Source organism: Python bivittatus, unplaced genomic scaffold (assembly GCF_059951505.1).
Source record: "Python bivittatus isolate LINGU-HERP-01145 unplaced genomic scaffold, Pbiv_v1 ctg000350_np1212, whole genome shotgun sequence".
NCBI lineage: Eukaryota > Metazoa > Chordata > Lepidosauria > Squamata > Pythonidae > Python > Python bivittatus.
The window spans coordinates 25,293,084-25,312,278 of record NW_028277074.1 but is presented as its reverse complement, the minus strand read 5'-3'; the positions used below and the strand labels follow the sequence as shown (position 1 = coordinate 25,312,278).

The 19,195-nt window shown below is 35.7% G+C and overlaps 1 protein-coding gene across 5 annotated transcripts in view; it reads left to right on the top strand.

Moving 5' to 3' along the window:
* The window catches only part of USP9X (ubiquitin specific peptidase 9 X-linked), a 124,461-nt gene extending 105,266 nt beyond the window's left edge, over positions 1-19,195 (top strand). For all 5 annotated transcript variants that reach the window (XM_088144758.1, XM_088144754.1, XM_088144756.1 and 2 more), the window contains 7 exons: positions 8,319-8,504; positions 9,269-9,489; positions 10,660-10,748; positions 13,388-13,544; positions 13,914-14,126; positions 15,778-15,873; positions 17,611-19,195. In XM_088144758.1, the coding sequence (XP_088000884.1) occupies positions 8,319-8,504; positions 9,269-9,489; positions 10,660-10,748; positions 13,388-13,544; positions 13,914-14,126; positions 15,778-15,873; positions 17,611-17,745 (1,097 nt within the window). In that variant the 3' untranslated portion in view covers positions 17,746-19,195. The remainder of the gene's footprint in view (positions 1-8,318; positions 8,505-9,268; positions 9,490-10,659; positions 10,749-13,387; positions 13,545-13,913; positions 14,127-15,777; positions 15,874-17,610) is intronic.

Genomic DNA, 19,195 nt, shown 5'->3' with positions numbered 1-19,195 from the left:
CACTTCTGATCAAATAAACCCAGTTTTGCCATAGAGGATACACATTAACTGCTTGTATTTAAATTGGTATATGTTCCCACATCTGGTATGTCATTTGGTTCTTTATTTTGATCTCTGCATCACATTTTGGGGGTTTCACGCATAAGCAGAAATCCTATTAGGAATCTATAACTTTAGAGACTTTTTGTTGGAAATCTACCCTACTGTATATTCCCAGATGTACAACTCCTGCTTTCCCTTCAGTTTCAAACACCACAGTAGTCTCATTGGTAGGAACTAAATGAGGGCAGTGGTGAAGATTCCAGATATTCTTTTTTTCTCTTTATCATTCTAATACTGACTTTTGATTTTATATTTTTGTTTAATCATACATTTAAAAACAAAAGGGAAAAAAAGCACAAAAAGGATATGAGAGGAATAGTACAGAGCAGAGGAGCATGGAGTTTATCTTGGACCTTTCCAGTAGTAAACTATTTTCCCAAGACAGGCATTTGCTTTATCTGTCTTTCTTGGGAGACTGCCATATAATGGACTGCTATATCTATTGCCAAAAATGTACTAAACAGACTCACTGAAACTGCTTGTTCTGACTTCACACATACCTCTAGGAAAAAAATTTGCTGCCTATGGGACCCTCAGCTTCTGCATCAAGTACACTTGGTTCACTGTTTGGTCCCAGCTGCCTCCAATTACAATCTGATTATCAGGTTTGGTGCTGCTTCTGAGCCATCATCCACTTCAGCAGTACTGATGACTTATGTGATTCTCAGTCTTGTCGTAAAACTTATCAGTGCCAAGTCATTCTATGGGCATTTGTCTGTCCAAATATAAATAGAATGGGAAGAGAGAAAACTTTGATCAGATTAGGACCTGAGGTACCAAAGATTAAAAAAACACCTAAAAAATAGTCTTATATCAACAACATATCTTTAAGTAAGATACTGACTCCAACTTCACTGTTTAACCTCACTTATCTTGAAGTTAATTAGCCGGTTTTAATTCTGTATGTTTAACTTTTGGTTTGGTGTAGTGGTTAAGGCATCAGACTAGAAACTGAGAGACTATGAGTTTTAGTCCTGCCTTAAGCACAAAGCCATTTGGGCGACCTGGGCCAGTCATTCTCTCTCAGCCTTAGAAGGAGGTCATGGCAAACCACTTCCAAAAACTTTGCCAAGAAAACAGCAGCAACTAGTATAGGCAGTTGCCAGGAGTCAAAAACTGACTTGAAAGAATCAGTCATTCTGTATAGCTAGTAGGTTTTCCTCACAATAACCAAAGGGTTATGGACTCAACTAAAAAGATGAGATGAGGGATTCTTCTCTGCCTCATGACATAATGTTCCACATCTTCGCTCTTGATATTCTTGTAGGCAATTCCCATGGGATGGACAGCAACTTCATCAATCCCTAGAATGCTTTGCCTCCCCCAAATCACAGTATTCATATCTCAGCTGGTATCAGTCTCAATATGATAACCATCAATACTGTTTTTTCCACTAATGTTCAGGGGTTGGAATTGTTGCTTTCCAATTGAAGAAAGTTAGTCAAAGAAATGTACCCTTCAGAAGACATATTCTGCTACTGTTCCCCATTTTTGTCATGGTAGTTTAATACATCTGTGTAAGTATCTATCTCTTTTTTCTTCAATTTGAATGGAAACAATATGCAGTTTCCAGATAGCTTTAGGCGATTACTACTATTGTGAGCAAGAGTCATACACCCTTTGGCAGGATCGAACTTGGCTGACATTTCTCAGGCTCTTGATGTAGCACAGCTAAAAATATGTACTTTCACCTCAAAATTGAAGTCATTTCCAATAGTGGATTGCCTCTGTCAGTCACAGCAGCTGTCCCACCTTTATGCTTACCACAATCTTCCTACTGCAAGTATTGGTAATGATTCCAACTATGATAATATAGAGACCAATCTCACTGATGGTTCCTTTAACAATCACAGCTACCAACCTGGCCTGCTCTCCAGAAACAATGGTCTAAGACTAATTGTTAGGATCTCTGTTGGAAAGCAGTTGTTCCTGTCTTAAGCATTTGCTACAGATGAGTTTGACAAGTGCAGCAGATGCTAATCCTGTCAAGGATCCTGTTTTCCAGCTAGTAGACTTTGATGCTTAAACCCCTTTTGTTTATTGTCCTCTGTGCCATTTAGTACTAAACCTGTGGAAAATTTATAAAAACTTCCAACAGCAAGATTGCAAGTTGTTTTAACATTTCACTGCAGTTAACTTGCACATTAACTGAATGAAGACTACAGAAAATTCTGAAGCTGGAGCCACATAGCACCAGTGGGTAAAGCAACAAAAACTGTATGTTGTAGGGAGAGAGGTTTATTATACCACTGCCATTCAGCTCCAGATAGCTAACCATCAGGCTGCCTGGCATTGCACCTGTTCTTCCATTGTTTCCCCCACAGCTCCCACATAACAAAAAGGACATAGCAGGTGTTGTATTGCAGAGGACAGTAGGCTGTTGAGATTAACAGATCAGCAAAATGAAGCTTCTTTAGAGAGTTGAGCTTTGAAAACATCCTGGACTTTTGTGCTGCAGAGTTCTCCCAAGAAATGCAGAAGTGCTACTTTTTGAAGTGGTGGACCCGACCCTCTTCTGTCTTAAGATTGGTGGTATTATGGAAGAAAGGCAGGCAGGCAGGCAGGCAGGCTATAGCATCTTACATAAGTAGGAATCCAGTTGCTCAACATTCTTATCTTCAATACCATCCTTGGTCTCATGGGTGCAATTTGACAAGTGGTTTCATTCATCTCCATCTTCCTTGTGCTCCTGCTCTGCTCATACCACTAGATTGTTGATGACTTCATCCAGGTCTTATTTTTTCTATAAGAGAGTTTGGGAACAACTGCTTAGACATCTTTGACTTGAACACCACTCAGTAGAAAGATTACTTTGGTCCTTATGTTGCTTATCTGGAAACCTGAGAGGTTATTACAACAGTTTTATAGATGCCCAGTTGTAAGTTTGGGCATCTATAAGTAAGTGTGCTACAAGTTTCTTGTGACACCACCTCATAACCATACTTTCTGACTTTCTACTCCCGTGGATGAAGTTTGAGCATTGTTATCCAAATAATGAATTAGAGTACTAAGGTTCTTTTTACTGTCAGTACTTTGCTGTTCCAAAAAGGATGAAGGGATGTACCCCATTCTGGGTACTCAGGTGCATTTGTGTTCAGAACTTCAGGATGGTGGCACTTCAGAACATCTAGTTTCTCATTCACTGAGAGGACTGGTTCACTTCCACAGATTTAAAAGATGTATATTTATTGCAGAAGTTATATACAATAACTCACTTGAATTCCATCACAGAGTTTTTTTACCAGCATAAATAGTGTCTGTCTCATCATGGGGCCTGACATAAAATACAGAGTCTTTAAAATAGCCATTGCTATTTGACTGAACCAGTGGTAATGGTCCTTTTTACTTGACTCCAGATGCATTTCCTTCAGCACTGGTCCTTGTTATATTTTTATTTTGGAGTTGGTTCGCAGTGGATGCAGGTTTATGTCCCATTAAGGATACATTATTCTCTTTGCTAGTAGGTGAACTTCTCTAATTGGGGCCCATTTTTGCTGTCGCAGCAGCAGCATGGATGCTTCTTGGGAAGGCTAAGAAGCCTGTTGTGACCATTTTACTATGCAGGTGTGATGGACTCTTTGTGAAAAGTGTCTCCTTTATCAACTGACTACCTGCAACTTCTTGCTATAGTGAAAGCACCTATAACCTTTGAACCAGAGCCTGGTTGTCCAGGTTTTTTTGAAAATACAGTAACAGTTCATTAAATGAACAAGCAAGGCGATTCTTGATCTCCACTCTGATTCATCTATCATTACAATTTTGGATTTGTTGCATCTGTCAGGATGTTTTTGTCATGGATAATCATCTACTGAGTTTAGCCACAATGTTAGTAAATGCTCTCAGTCACCCACCAGCCTAACAGAGAAATGCTGGTTTATCATGTAGTAGCTTGCAACCTTTTCAATTGCTAAGGTCTGCCCAAGATAGGTCTGGTGTCCTACTAAGTGTAGTAGAGTTTGTAACAGAAGAGGTATGCTACTATCCTGCTATCAAATATCCCAGCAACTTACTCACAGTTTTCAAATTGGGAAAGCCTACAATCTTAGATGGATAACAGTACCATCCTAACCCACACTCTGTCTACTACATAGCATGTTTTTTATAAGCCAGTCATTCTTAACATAGATTGCACAGATTTTAGAGATTTCACAACAAACTTCCTTGCTTTTGCTGCTAGGTACATGGCACTTCAAATTACTTTTTCTTTTAGATTTTTCTTAATCCCTAAGGCCTTGATTTTTCTTTCCATAAAGTATGTTGATGTCAATTTCTGTGATGCATGAGTAGGACTGAGCTAAAGATGCTGTTGGAATCCTGTTCTGTTAAAAAAAAAAAAAATCAGTTTTCCTCTTTTGTTTGATAAAAACTAATTCTCTTTTTAGAATGCCTTTTCCCCTTAAAATGTAGGAATTTTTTGTTGTTCTTGTTCCAATCCTATAGATTAGAAGGAACTGTGCAGATACTTCCATAATGATGTCCAAGGTTCTATATAATCAGTTCCTAACTCATAAGAAGCCTGTCATGGATTTGCTTTAATTTATTTACTGGGTTTATATGTTATTCCAATGATTCCAGACTCTGAGCAGCTTATATACCCTATTTCAATAAGGTTAAACATTTACACACCACAAATATCAAATTGCACTTTCCTGCTGAGGAACAATAAAGAGACCACATACAGATAAACCCTGGAACAATATTCATGTTATAATCATCCTCAAAGTCAGGTTTTAATAGCCTTCCTAGAACCCAGAAGAGTTGGGGCCATGTGAATCTCTGGAGAGATGCTATCCCATAGATGGAGTCAATGAATGAAAAAAGTTGACCTCCAAGATCCTTGCAGCTTACATTCTCTGAGAGAAAGGACCCACTGGGAACTCTTTCTACTTGATCTTACTGGATGGGCAGAAAGAACCAGTTGGAGAAGGCAATCCCAAAGATACCCAAGTCCTGAGCCATGAAGGTCTTTAAAGGTCACAACAAATTCCTTGAATTGCATCTAAAAGACTGGTAACCAGTGTAGGTCTTGACGCAGAGATGTTATATGGCAAATCATTATGTACCCATAAATACTCGAGCCACTGGATTCTGCACCAGCTGTAGTTTCTTTTTTTTATATATATAGTAGTTTTATTGATCACTCAACCTACTGCAACACAACCAACACAAGCTGTGAAAAGGATAACATTGCCGTACATCAGAAACAACCAACAGACTGTTACAACTACATGGCATCTCTGTAGCACACAAACCAACTAAAGCCCTCCAAAACATCTTAAGTAAACCAAAAGACTCAGTAGCCCAAGAAGAAAAAACAGGAGTCATCTACAACATACAGTGTAAGGACTGTAACAACCACTATGTAGGACAGACAGGTGGAAGGCTAGCAGAGCATATCCATGAACACCAACTAGCAATCAAAAGACACAATGAAAACTCCTTAATTTCACAACGTATGGACAGACTTAACCATAGTTTCAACTGGGAAGCTCTCAGCATCTTAGACCAAGCTAAATCCAAAAATGCGAGGGAATTCTTGGAAGCTTGGTATTCAGACAAGGTAGCCATCAGCAGGCACATAAAGATAAACAACATTACACACTATTCAAAAGAGACAATAAAAAGGAAACAAAAAGACCAGAACATTTCCTTGCCAGCAGTCATCACCCAGATAAGCAGAGATTAACACCAAGACTAACACCAGACAAACAAGCAGTAAACAATACCCTAATCAAGGAACTACCAAGAAAAAAAAAACATACTCCCACCAACACTGGCAGGGCAAGCTACTATATATAAACAGAGAGCAAACCCCACTCCATTCTAGCACTTAAGATGTTGCTGGGTAACAAAACATTTGCAAGAAAACAAGCTCAGAGAACCCCAAGGACTCCACAGTAATTTTATTAAATTTTATTAAACATTACAATTAAAAAGATAAAAACTAATTCAAACTAAGAAAAATTAAAAAAAAAAATAGAAAGTACAGAAAAGAAAAAATAGAAGGAAAAATAGAAAAGAAAGAAAAAATAAGAATATAGTAAAGCAAAAGAAAAAATATATAGAAATGACTTTCCCCTTCATCACAAGTATAAACAATTTTAGTAACCTATCACCTTCTCTTAAAGTACAACAAATGATCTCTTCTTCCCATATCCCATCTCTTATCTATAAAACAAATCCTTAAGCCTCATTGTTCAGTCCTGATCAGCAAAAGTCCATTAAGGGTTACCAGAGATAACACATCTATTTTAACCTTGATCAAATAAATCAACTTTATATTACTTCCTTCCTTCTACTTTTAACACTCTTGATCTTTAGTCCCTTCAAATAATGTCTTAGAACTTGATTTCTTTTCATTTTTTCTTTGTCCCTTGTCACAAAATTCTTCAAAGTTTTAACAAACTTTAACAACTCTTTTGTAAATCCTATATAGGAAAGTTACCCAGGTCACCCTTTTGGTTATTTGTATATCCCTTTTAATTAAGACATCAGCCAGTTTCATTTGTATATCCAGCGTAGCATCTTTTTCCATATCATTCTTGTAGCCTGTCATTTTTAAATCCACTTTTAGATGAGTCTCAGTCTTGCCAGTAAAACTTGTTCTTCTTCCATTACATCTTTTAAACTCAATTTATCTGTAAGGACAGGCACTCTTAAAATTAACTTCTGGGTCCATTGTTCAAAAATATTCTTCAATACTTCCAATGTTAAGAGGAAATACTTTGCTCCATTCTGAATTAGGAAGTCAAATGTAAGTGTTCTTCTCCTTTAATTGTAATCTTAAGTTCCTTCTGGTTCCCTCTAGTGTCCAACCTTCAAAGTCCCGTCCTATCATGTTTATTTATTTATTTATTTTTTAAATTCAAAACAAAAGCATTTTCCCTTGGGAAGGATTCTTATAATTAATTTTAAAATCTTATTTTAAATCCATCTGGACCCTTAGTGTGTTTGTAACTTTCCAAAATCAACTTGTTGATCCAAAGGTTCCTAATAGCTGAAAAGCAGTTAAACAATTTCCAAAAGTGATTAGAAAAGGTAGTGCCTGTAAAGGCAGACTGCAATTTGAGCAGTTTTCCTGGGAAGTAATGGCGAACTGAAGCAGAGCCGACGACTGCAGCAGAATGAAGAGCTGGCAACTAGACCGGCTGTTTGTAATTCCTCTCCAGACAAGGAGAGGACTTGTGATCACCCACAAATGCTGCAGACACTTGCTCCTCTCAGGGAGACCACAAGACATCTGGGTTTCTCCAGTGGGTTTAGAGCTCTGGGAGACAAGGGGGCAGCTGTAGTTTCTGAGTGAGCTTAAGGGCAATCCCGTATAATGCACATTGAGATAATCCAAACAAGAGGAGATTTAAAACATGAGTGATTGTGTGGGGCCTCCTACTTCAGGAAAGATCGTAATTGGTGCAGCCAGTTACATAATTGGAGCTGCCAACCCTTAATTGCTGTATAGTTATTAAGCTTTCCTGATGAAGCCAGGAATACCCTGAGCCAAGTGAAGTAAAGCTTAGCAGAAGCTCCCTATGTGCCGAATTACTGCCCCATCTACCAATTTTCCTACAGTTCAGTTGGAGATTTTCAGAAATGGGGTTTCCTGACCCTTTGGTTAACTTAGATAACCTCTTGATTTCTTTCAGCAAACATGCATAGTTTGTTAGGAAAATTACATAATTGAAAATTTGGATAGACTTTGCTGTATGTTTCAAATAGACTTAATAATGAGAAATTTGAACCAGATATTGCTGGATAACACATTTCATAACTCTATTACATCTTATTGAATGAGAAAGGTTTGCTTGCTGATTTGAGTGACTCTTACTGGTTGTGATGCGTAAATAAAGACTCTCTGGAAAAAGTTGACTCTTGATGACTAATGGGACACCCCCATATAATTTCCTTGGTATCTTTGTCAAAGTAATTTGGTACTGCTTTCTTCTGGGATGCTTTCCTGACATGCCACTCTGATTGATAGTTCTCAGATTTCCATGTGATCCTCATTCAAATACTAATTAGATTTGATCATGCTTAGCTTTTTTAGAATCAACTAGGGTCAACTAGGTGTTGCTGCCTGGTTATATTCACACTTCCATTTTTTCCAGACATGATCCAGGGATTGAATATGTATCAATTTTTGTATATAACATTTTGATAACTTAAAATATAATTAGATTTCTAATGATTTTTTCCCCTTTTATCACCTTTCCATTTAGGTGTAGCAGAAAAAACACAACTTTTAAAACTAAATGTCCCTGCCACATTTATGCTTGTGGCACTGGACGAAGGCCCAGGTCCTCCAATCAAATACCAGTATGCTGAATTGGGCAAACTATACACTGTGGTGTCCCAACTAATTCGCTGTTGCAATGTGGCATCACGTATGCAGTCTTCTATCAATGGTACTATTTTGCAGTTTATAGATAAAATGTATTTATTATGAAATGTGTGAAATTTATTTTTAAATATTTTTTATCAATATTTTTCTAGAGTGATGTATATTCTGTACTGATAGAAAGGTGAGAGGGATCAGACTATGGGATGCTTTTTTTTCAGAATCAGTATGAATCGATTTGAAGTAGGAAGTGGAGCTTTTAGCTCCTGGACTGATTGCCTCATACAACAGTACTTTTCGTGTAGGCTCCCACTTAGAAGTGTGGAGTGCATTCTGTTCTTAGAAGAAGTACTAGTTATTACTTTAACACCAGCTTCCTTGTGTTAATTTCAATGTCATAAGAGTTTGAATTATATTTTTAAGGAAAATTCTATTATTAGATTTGCTACTGGAACAGAAATCAATGCCAATGATAGATAAAACTTCCTTTCACTGTTGTTTTAACGAAGTTGTCAAGTAGCATGACCAAATAGTTAGTCCCAATATTAGAACACTGCAGCACCAAGCAAGTTGTGATAACACCACATTCTGGAATGTTGTTTTACATAACCAACTGTAGTTCCTGAAGATAATTGCTACAGCATCAATTATATATGTATCTTTGGTTCAGTGTTACATCTAAGTGAGCACCTACGCAAGAGTTTCCTATTAATCAGGAGATAGGTTTATGTGTTGGTATGGGTTGTAGAATTTGATATTATTAATAATATGATACTTTGGAGATTTATATCGTTAAGAGCAAAAATAAAGTACTACATATTTATTTTTTAGGTAATCCTCCACTTAGCAATCCATACGGTGATCCTAATTTATCACAACCAATAATGGCACTTCAGCAAAATGTGGCAGACATTTTGTTTGTGCGGACTAGTTATGTGAAAAAAATTATAGAAGATTGCAGTAACTCAGAAGAGACTATCAAACTACTTCGTTTCTGCTGTTGGGAGAATCCTCAGTTTTCATCTACAGTTCTCAGTGAACTACTTTGGCAGGTAAAAAAAAAAAAAAGCAAGAAAGCTTGTATCTTATGGAAATGGCTTTGATTGTCATATAATTGTTATTAATATATGTAAGATTTGGTTCATATTCATTTAAAATATTTATATCCCATGTATCAAATATATTTCCAAGCAAGGTGGCTCCAGTATATTAAAGCAAGTAATTAATAGCAGAATTAAAGTTTCTGAAGCAGCTCACAGGGATTGGCTTCGTTTATTTCTTTTGTTGCACTGAACTGGGAAGAAGCAGTTTTTGCACTTGAAGCAAATACAGTACGGGGGAAACAATTCATAAATAATTTTTAGGCAGTTTAATTCACACTATATGGCAAAACCTCAATTAACAGACTGTGATACGATAGATTTCACATGGGATAGACCACATTTCCACAGTGGTTTACATCATTTGATTTAATGAGATGCATTAAAATGATGTAACTTTCATTATGATGTCTTCATGCACATGAATTAAATTGCTGCAATAATGAACTTTTTTGGGGGGGATAGTACAGTCCTTTTATTTAAAGGACTGACTGGGAGGGAGGATCTCCATTATTTACAAATGTGCATTAAATATAGATGCACTCCCACTCAGTCTTTTAAATCAGGGTTTCACTGTACTGTCAAAAAACAACAACAACCATAGTTAGCTGCAATGTAGCTGCAGTTCTTGGTTTGGCAAGTTGATTCTTCTATATTTTATTTTAATTGCTTTCTGAAACCAGGGAAACGTAGTCAGGTATAAATAGAACTAGAATATGAATGGGAGAAGGAAACAGAATTCTCCAAACTTTTGATAATGATTTGATATTAACCTGAACTGATCCAGTGCCAGAGCATAAAACTTTGGAAAATACTTGTGTATTTTTTGGTATTTTTTGTCTAATAAAGAACATTCCTTGAATTTAAAGATTATACACACACATGGAACAATACATATAAACGATTATTCATGGACACATACACACCCAAGCTCATATATAAGCACATGTACATGAAGAATAAGTAATCATTAAATTATAAAGCCTTGTTTAACAGCACCTTCCCAATAGTTTGTTATGACATAAAAAAGGTTCATAATACTAATATTCAAATATTCATGATACATATCATTTGTGATATATGCTTGAATTAGAAGTTGTATGTTAATATTTTCCTTTCAAGGTTGCATATTCTTACACGTATGAACTTCGACCGTATTTGGATCTACTTCTCCAAATCTTGTTAATTGAGGATTCTTGGCAGACTCACAGGTTAGCAATTGAGATTTTTGGTCTTTTCTTCCATTTGAAAGTCTTTTCTTACATATTTTGATCAAAATATCATGCTGCAGTAGCTTATCTTGAACCATGTTCAAAGTTGCTATTGCAGCAGCATAAGGGAAATGCAGGTCAAACATGCCTGGTATGAATAAGATGTAGCAGTTGGAGAAAGATGTTTGTTTGCATCAGATAAAATATTTGAATTGTGGCAAATTCCCTTTGTGGTCGTTGACAACCCACTGTTCTGTACTTCAATGAGGAGGAGAACAAAAAATTATGGAGTGAAGTTTGATTCTCAAAATACTGAAGGAACTCCACCTGCAAACAATGCGTTGAGCAAATTCTGAGTTTTATCCGTAGGAGAGGTGCATTCATTCTAATGTACAGATGGCATCTCTCACAAATAACTGTGATTAGCACTGATCATACATCCTTTTTGTTGTGGGTTTAGACTTTTTATTTACATAGGCATTTAAACAAAATTATTTATTATGTTTAATATATATTACAGCTTTAGTTTTATATTAATGTTGAAGCAAATGTACCTTGCCCTTAAACCAATCATTATAGATGGTAAATTATAGAGTTCTCAGAGTTGTTAATTAATTAAATGTTTTGAATACTTGAACTGTTACATAAATGCTAATATTACTAAATTGCTTGACTGATGCATTAAACCAAATATTAGAAAATCATTGAATTAAAATAATTAATTTCAGTGAGCTTGTGAGAATGGGAAGAAGTCATGATAAAAAATGGCAGTGGGGTGGGGAAATTAAGAAAAGTGGAGTCAGGGATTCAAGATGTTACCTGTTTCTGGATGGAGCCTGAGAAGTCTTGGTACTGGTCATGCGATAATTACGTTGCCAGCACCAGATCTTGCAACTTTATACAGTTATAGGTGGTTATCAGGTTCCATCTTGAAATAGGCATTTCCTCCTTTGAAGAAAGAAAGGGCAAGATCTTTAATATGGGGTTTTTCATCAGTTGATGTTGTATGATGAAACCATCTAAAAAGAAGGAGAATTAACTGTTAGAAATGGGATTGAAGAAGGGTGCCTTTCTAAGAGGGATTATCCAGTTAATTTCATTTGTGGCTTAAATCCCAAATTTGGCACCAAATCTGTTTTGGCTGTAGAGGTGTTCAATATTGAAATCCAAAGCAGGAAAAACAGTTCAAATCCGTTGTGGGTATACTGGGTTTATCTGCCAGCTGTACCTTAAAGAAGCCAAGCCTTTTTCTGATGTCACACAGTATTGCTCCCTGTTATCACCTGAAAGTCTCTTGTTCAAGCACATACTTTTCTATGAATAATCTATAACTGGAAATATATATGACTGTGTATATGTGATAACTGTTGGGGCAGTTCAGTTAAAAGTTCCATTATCAGCTTAATGTATTTGTGATCAAACATACTAAGTAATGAACTGCAGGTTGTTTCACACCTTGGTCTGAAGATTTTTAACTAGTAGTCTAAAACTAATTATTAACTTGCCTAATAAATGCAAATTCTGCTTCTGTAATTGCACAGTTAATAACTGGATGGGCTTTATTCAAAATCAGACCAATCTTATTCTTTATACCTGAATGACAAATTTGAAATTTGTGCATGCATTTGTACTTGGGGGGGGGATGTAACGTATATTATATTTCTAAGATAAAATAATCCTCCTCCTCCTCCTCCTCCTCCTCCTCCTCCTCCTCCTCCTCCTCCTCCTCCTCCTCCTCCTCCTCTTCTTCTTCTTCTTCTTCTTCTTCTTCTTCTTCTTCTTCTTCTTCTTCTTCTTCTTCTTCTTCTTCTTCTTCTTCTTCTTCTTCTTCTTCTTCTTCTTCTTCTTCTTCTTGACATTTAAATATTTTATTGTTTAAGTGTAACAATTAGAAGATATGATGGATAGCCAAAAATATAACATTGCTAATAAAAAAAGAATAGACAAGAGTAATTAAATGACATTTGAAGAAATTAAAGATACATCTATAAAGTATTAATGTAGAACTAGCTCAATCTTTTAACATATTATTACATTTAGCTATATAGATCATCTATTGCTCCATCTTCTCAATTTTAACACAGCATATTATTTCAATATAATGATATTTATATCATAAATTTTTAATATTCTGCTATTTAGATGTCATAGCATAATGAATATAGATAAGTGGATATTCTATCAATATTAATTACAGTTTCAGATATTAATGTTAGAAGCATTATGATTATTGTTGCTTCTTAACTTGGCCCACTCCAATTATCTTCCAAGATATTCTCTGTTCTCATTACTCATTCTATAAAATAAGTTTCTGATAATATAAGAAAGTGATACTCATCCATTAAGTTTAATTACAAAGCTGTTTGCTATTTAAAGAAAAATTCCCAGAAGAGTGAGGAGAGGTGATTTTAACCAATCCTTCCTCCTTTTGTAGCTCAGAGTATTAATGAAAATTTGTTCTAAAGAGGGATTGGCAAAAGTTTGCCTTTGCTGAATATCAGTCCTTTCTTTGTGGAATAACAACACTGGAACCCAGCCCAGAGCATAGGTTGGAAACCTATGTTTTATAACAGTGACAGTTATATAGATTTTCAGCCTCTGTGAAATTCTTATCTTTTGATTTGTTTGGGTTCCCTAAGGATTCACAATGCACTTAAAGGAATTCCAGATGACCGTGATGGTCTGTTCGATACCATTCAACGATCCAAGAACCATTATCAAAAAAGGGCTTACCAGTGTATAAAGTGTATGGTGGCTCTCTTCAGCAACTGTCCTGTGGCATATCAAATTTTACAGGTAAATGTTTTGATCTTAGTGTTTGTGTGATGTTAATTACATTTCACAGTTAGGGATTTATTTGTTTGTTTCATTTTTTAAAAAAAATCTTGTGAAAAAAACATAGATTGATGGAGACTTTTTTGGTCAGAATAGAATTCTCAGCAGAATAAATTAACTAAATTTAATTTAGCTTTTGTATTTTGTATTGTATTTTGTATATAGTGAAATACAAAAGCAATCCTACCTCCCCATAGAAAGACCATTTTGTTGATATTTCTTTAATTCTCAGTCATGAGCAAAAACAGCACATTATATTAAAAAGCTGTATGGAATAGAAGAGTTGGAATAATTCTTCAAATATGGATGACTTCATTTTTATCTCTACAGAGTAATGGAGATTTGAAGAGAAAATGGACCTGGGCAGTAGAGTGGCTTGGAGATGAGCTGGAACGTAGGCCTTATACTGGCAACCCGCAGTATACATACAACAACTGGTCTCCACCAGTGCAGAGTAATGAAACATCAAATGGTTACTTTCTGGAGAGATCCCACAGTGCAAGAATGACTCTTGCAAAGGCTTGTGAACTGTGCCCAGAAGAGGTGAGAAATCTAATGTTACTTTGGCATTCATTAGTACAAAGATAATCTGTCACAAAATTGCCAATAGAATTACACCTTATATAATAAAAATGTGGGTTGGTATTACACTTTAATATGCGCTTTTAAAACCACAAGTTTATAGTTTCTTCATACAGTAAGTTAATGAAGTTGTTTAACTTGGGTTAAATCTTGAAAAATAGCTTATGACCTGCATGTTAACATTGGATAGAGAACATTAATATTAAAGGCTACATTATATCAAGATGTTATTTTCCCTTGGTACAACATATTGGGGGGAAAAATCCTACATAAAAAGAGAAGTCACTAACTCTTATTTTTCCAGTATTTTCCAAATTCTGCTCTTAACTTTAAGCATCAGTTGTTCTCTAAACTGGCAGATACAGATTTCTCCAAGATTTCTCCATACTACAAATTAAGTCATAGTGGAGTTCATAGTTTTGAACTTCTGTAAATCACATAAAGTATCAGTTGAACATGCAATACAAAAAGAAAAGGTATAACAGAGTTTATGGCTTTTGCATAAACTGGTCACTTTTTAAATTTCAGTTATCATCAGGCCCAGTTTTTAAGTTCAGTATGATTTTCCTTGAGTAGTATACCATGTATACCATGGAGGAGTCCTGAATCATACACTTTTCTTTAAATATAAACTGAGAGCTGAAATCAGTACATTGGACTTCTGTTCCATTGGAAGACTACCTCAGCAGCCATTACAAGCTCCAGCTTGACCCATTGTTACTCTTGTGCTGCATATGCACAGTCAGTGTGGGAATAGTACATTCAAGCAAAAAAAAAAAAAATGTAAACAACAGATATTGAATTACACTTACTTGTTTGAAGCCCACTAAAACAAATAAATTGTATATTCTTGCTAGAATAATCTCTCTAAATTTGTGGAGAACTGTGATTATTCAGAAAATGATCATTGGAGGATGCTAGGCATTCTTCATATAACCATATGTCAAAGTGAAGACACTAGAGGTCACGCAAAAGACAATGAAAACATTAAATACCAGACTGACTTCTTCTGGGGGTGGAGTTATGGTGGACACAGCTTAAGAAACTTTGTGGAGGACGTTATTAATAGTATTGTGAAAGTGTAGCTCAAAGGAATGGGTCATTTGGAAGGCCCCAAATTACCTTTGTAGCCAAGGCATTAGGTCAAGAGTCAGCATGGTCAAGCAGGTGTAACTCCAGTAGAACAGTGCCCTACGTGTGGTGAGAGGTAGAATATGCAGCATTTTCTATCTTGTCCTTTATTAGGAGCAAACTATTGTGCAATACAGGGCCTCACTATGATGAAAATATAGCCTGCAGATGGCAAAAGCTTAACACTAATAGAGTGATGTCACTATTGGCCACAGCTTAGTGGCAAGGGAGTTGGCAGATGATACCGTATACCAGGATGTTAAGTACATACATATAAAATTCCCTTTGAGGGTAATATATGCACAAAAATGGTATGCCTTAGTCCTGTATTTGGTAATTTAAAAATTATTAGATCTCTGAGTAAAAAAGTCCATACTGTGTAAACTTTACAAATGTGTTGGAAAATAATCATTTTTAAAAATAAAAATGAAACAGATAAAGATTTTCCCCATGTTTTAATGGGAGTGGATTTCATTTTTAGGAACCAGATGATCCAGATGCTCCTGATGAGCATGAATCTTCTCCACCAGAAGATGCCCCATTGTATCCCCATTCACCTGGTTCCCAATATCAGCAGGTGAGCAGAGATATATCTTAAAGAGAATATGTTACTTCACTATAGTACCAGTAAAAGGCATCTCTGTTTCTTTCGAATCACAGCCAGCCAAAGAAAATGAGTTTGCATGTAACAGATTCCTGGATACTGTGCAAATGTTTGTTGGTGCTTGCAGGGCAACGTTAGAAAGCAAATCAAAATGCTACAAAATATCTAAAACTATATATACTTTTTGTATAAAGTGATTGCTAATGATAGTAGACAATTAGTGCCCTCCAAATGTTTTAGTCTACAGTTCTCAAAGCAATTTGGCTATATGAGCTGTAGCTTACAGAAATTGCTGGTAAACATATATGTAGATCCTGATTGCCAAACCTACTGCTAATGGCAGAAATGCTTCTAGACATTTTTGTTCCCTACGCAAAATCATATTCTGGCGCCCTCTATGGTTTGTCTCATCTTCCAATTTTGTTAGGAATTTCAAAAAGGCACCCTCTTGTTTCCTTTTTTCTTTGGGTTTTTGAGCTTTTCACTTCCGGTTTTCAGTCCCAGAATTTTTTTTTTCTTTTCTGAAACATTTTCACCCTATTACACTGAGAAATTATATTAAACCCTCAAGTGGATGTGCTGGCTCACGGAGTGCACTGTTACTGCTTTTTGCTTTTTCACTGTGTTTTTCAGAAGTCTTTTCAATTTTGGTACCCCCCTGAAATTTGGTGCCCCTAGGCCAGTGCCTACATGGCCTTAGCCTAGAGCCAGCCCCGGCTAATGGAAATGCTTCAGTCAGCACTGATCTGATTCTACAATTCATTTGCAATGCTATCTGAAGTTGCCTCCCAATCCTAGTTAGTAAAGTCAGGTTTGAGAATAGTTTGTGTGTTGGATTTTGTATTTTCAAAGTTTTCTTAAGCTAACAGGCATGAAGGAGAGAAATTAGATTAAATGCAAGGATGTAAGATTAAACTCTTAAATGTTACATGCTGCTAAAAATACCATGCTACCTCTGCAAGGTTAAAGTCATGCTTATTTGTTATGAATTATGTTTGTTATAAATAATTGCGCTATTTGTTTATCTTTTTTAACCCATTTGTTAAATTGGTTAATATTATTTCTTGCCTATTTGCTTTCATTTTGCTTTCGTTACTGATGTTTCTAGCAAAGAAGTGGTAAAGATGTAGATTCAGTTGCCACAAAGTTGACCATATTTATCTATCGCCTCCCTTATCTGTTAGGGTATGATTTATTCCCAAGAGATTTTCTCCCTTCCAAACTTTCACAATGACTAATTTTATTTCAGTTTTATTTTATTTTATTGCATATTTCAATATGCACATATCCCAGTATACATTACATTATGACATATTCTTTAAGTCAGTTTAGTTAATGCATATGATGTAAATTATCATTTTATTATGTTTGACTCAAAGACTGTACTGTATCCTAAGGGCAAAAAATTAATGCAATTGGCCAGGACATATTTTTCTTTAATAAATAATGCTGCTACTTTCTCACCATTTCATTTTTGAATATACAATTCAGGCTGTTTATATTGGTTGGATAGCATATTTATTTTCCTTTAGCTTCAGCTCTTGCATGAACTTAAACAGTGAATCAGCATTTTGGTTTCAGTATAAATTATTTTGTGTCTTATTTTACTTGACAGGTAAGTGTTTCTCTAGACTATTACAAACCAGTCCACCATGCTGCTGTTTAAGTAAATAAAGTAATTGTTCTTAAGATGTATTTTCTTTCTTACAGAATAACCATGTGCATGGACAACCGTATACGGGCCCTGCAGCACACCATATGAACAACCCTCAGCGAACTGGCCAACGAGCACAAGAAAATTATGAAGGCAGTGAAGAAGTTTCACCACCTCAGACAAAAGAATAGTGAAAATGCACATAATTAACTTGCTCCATCAAGACTGTGCACCCAGGCCTTACAGTCCAACTTTTCTCTGTGTCTGGCTGATATTTAGAAAAACTATTCCTAATCAACATGGAGTGAAGAGTCTATTCACTGTCTTATCTGCAGAAAATTGCTGTCAATATATAACCTGCCTGCAGTGGAAAGTGTATAGTGTTTTGTAATAAATGGCCTGATGCTAATGTGTAAATGGCAAAGGTGTATATAGTATATTAATGTTTGACTGTTAATTCTTAAACAAGAAACTTTTTTTTTTGTCTTGAATGAGACTCACAGATCTACAACAATTAATTTCTTGATATATCTGCTGCGCTCTACAACCAGTGTTGCCTGCCTAATGGCAGTTAGATCAACTCCTTACCCTTGCCCCGCCCAAAAAATAAGCCTCTCCATGTCAACCAGAAAAATACTTTCATGTAATTCTTTGCCACTGGAGTCAATTTTACTATGAGCATCATAATGACTGGTAACCTTTTAATTCTTTGGTTGATGTGGAAAATTGGTGATATAACCTTGTTTCTAGGTCTTTTTCCATTGCCTTTTCCATTCTGGTATTAAGTTAATCACTTCGAAGCTATAGTTAAGCTGTAACATTTAGCATGGCTTCACACCAAGTTAGAGTAGCCAGTGAGGAAAGAAAAATGCAGTTGTCCAAAATGACAACTGCTGTTTAAACCCTTTTTCTTCAGACGCCTGGGTTATAAAACAAGAAGGGAGGGTTGGGCAAAGTGGCCGATGGTTTTCAGTTGCACATATGTTCCTCACATCTGATGTTTGACAGTTCTGTCTCTGGATGGGGTAAAAAAATACTTAGTTTTCAGTAATAGGAAATTAAAAGATTTAAAACAAATATGCAAATTTTGCTATGCCAGGATGCCTGGAGCATAACAGACTGTATTTGGTGTGCTTGTTTTGTTTCTTCAGTAGAGCTTATTTGATAAAACTTCTAATACTTTCCTTTATACTGCATTGCAGTGAAGTGGAAGTCAACAAAATCACACAATACTTGTGAGTGCCACTGCACCAAGTTAACTTGCTGATTTTCTGCTCATGCACAATTCTACTTGAAAGCAAGAATTGTCTTAGCTCTATATCCATTATAAGAGAAATCTTAACCTTAGGAGCAGGGTTTGATTATTAAAGTAAATAAACTACTGGTTAGTCAAATATAAACCTGAGGTATCTCTATTCCAGAGTAAACATTTGTTTAAAGACTTCAAGGAACTCATCAGTAAATACTGTATTTAAATTAAAAATTGGTAACTTGAATGTGTGTAATTATTTTGGAACCTGTCAAAAAACCAAATACCCCCTGCAAACAGATACAGCCCACCCTATACTATTTAAATATTTGCTGTTTTATTTTATAGAAATTATTTTGCTGAATTCACAAATAGAATTTGATTTAAGAAGA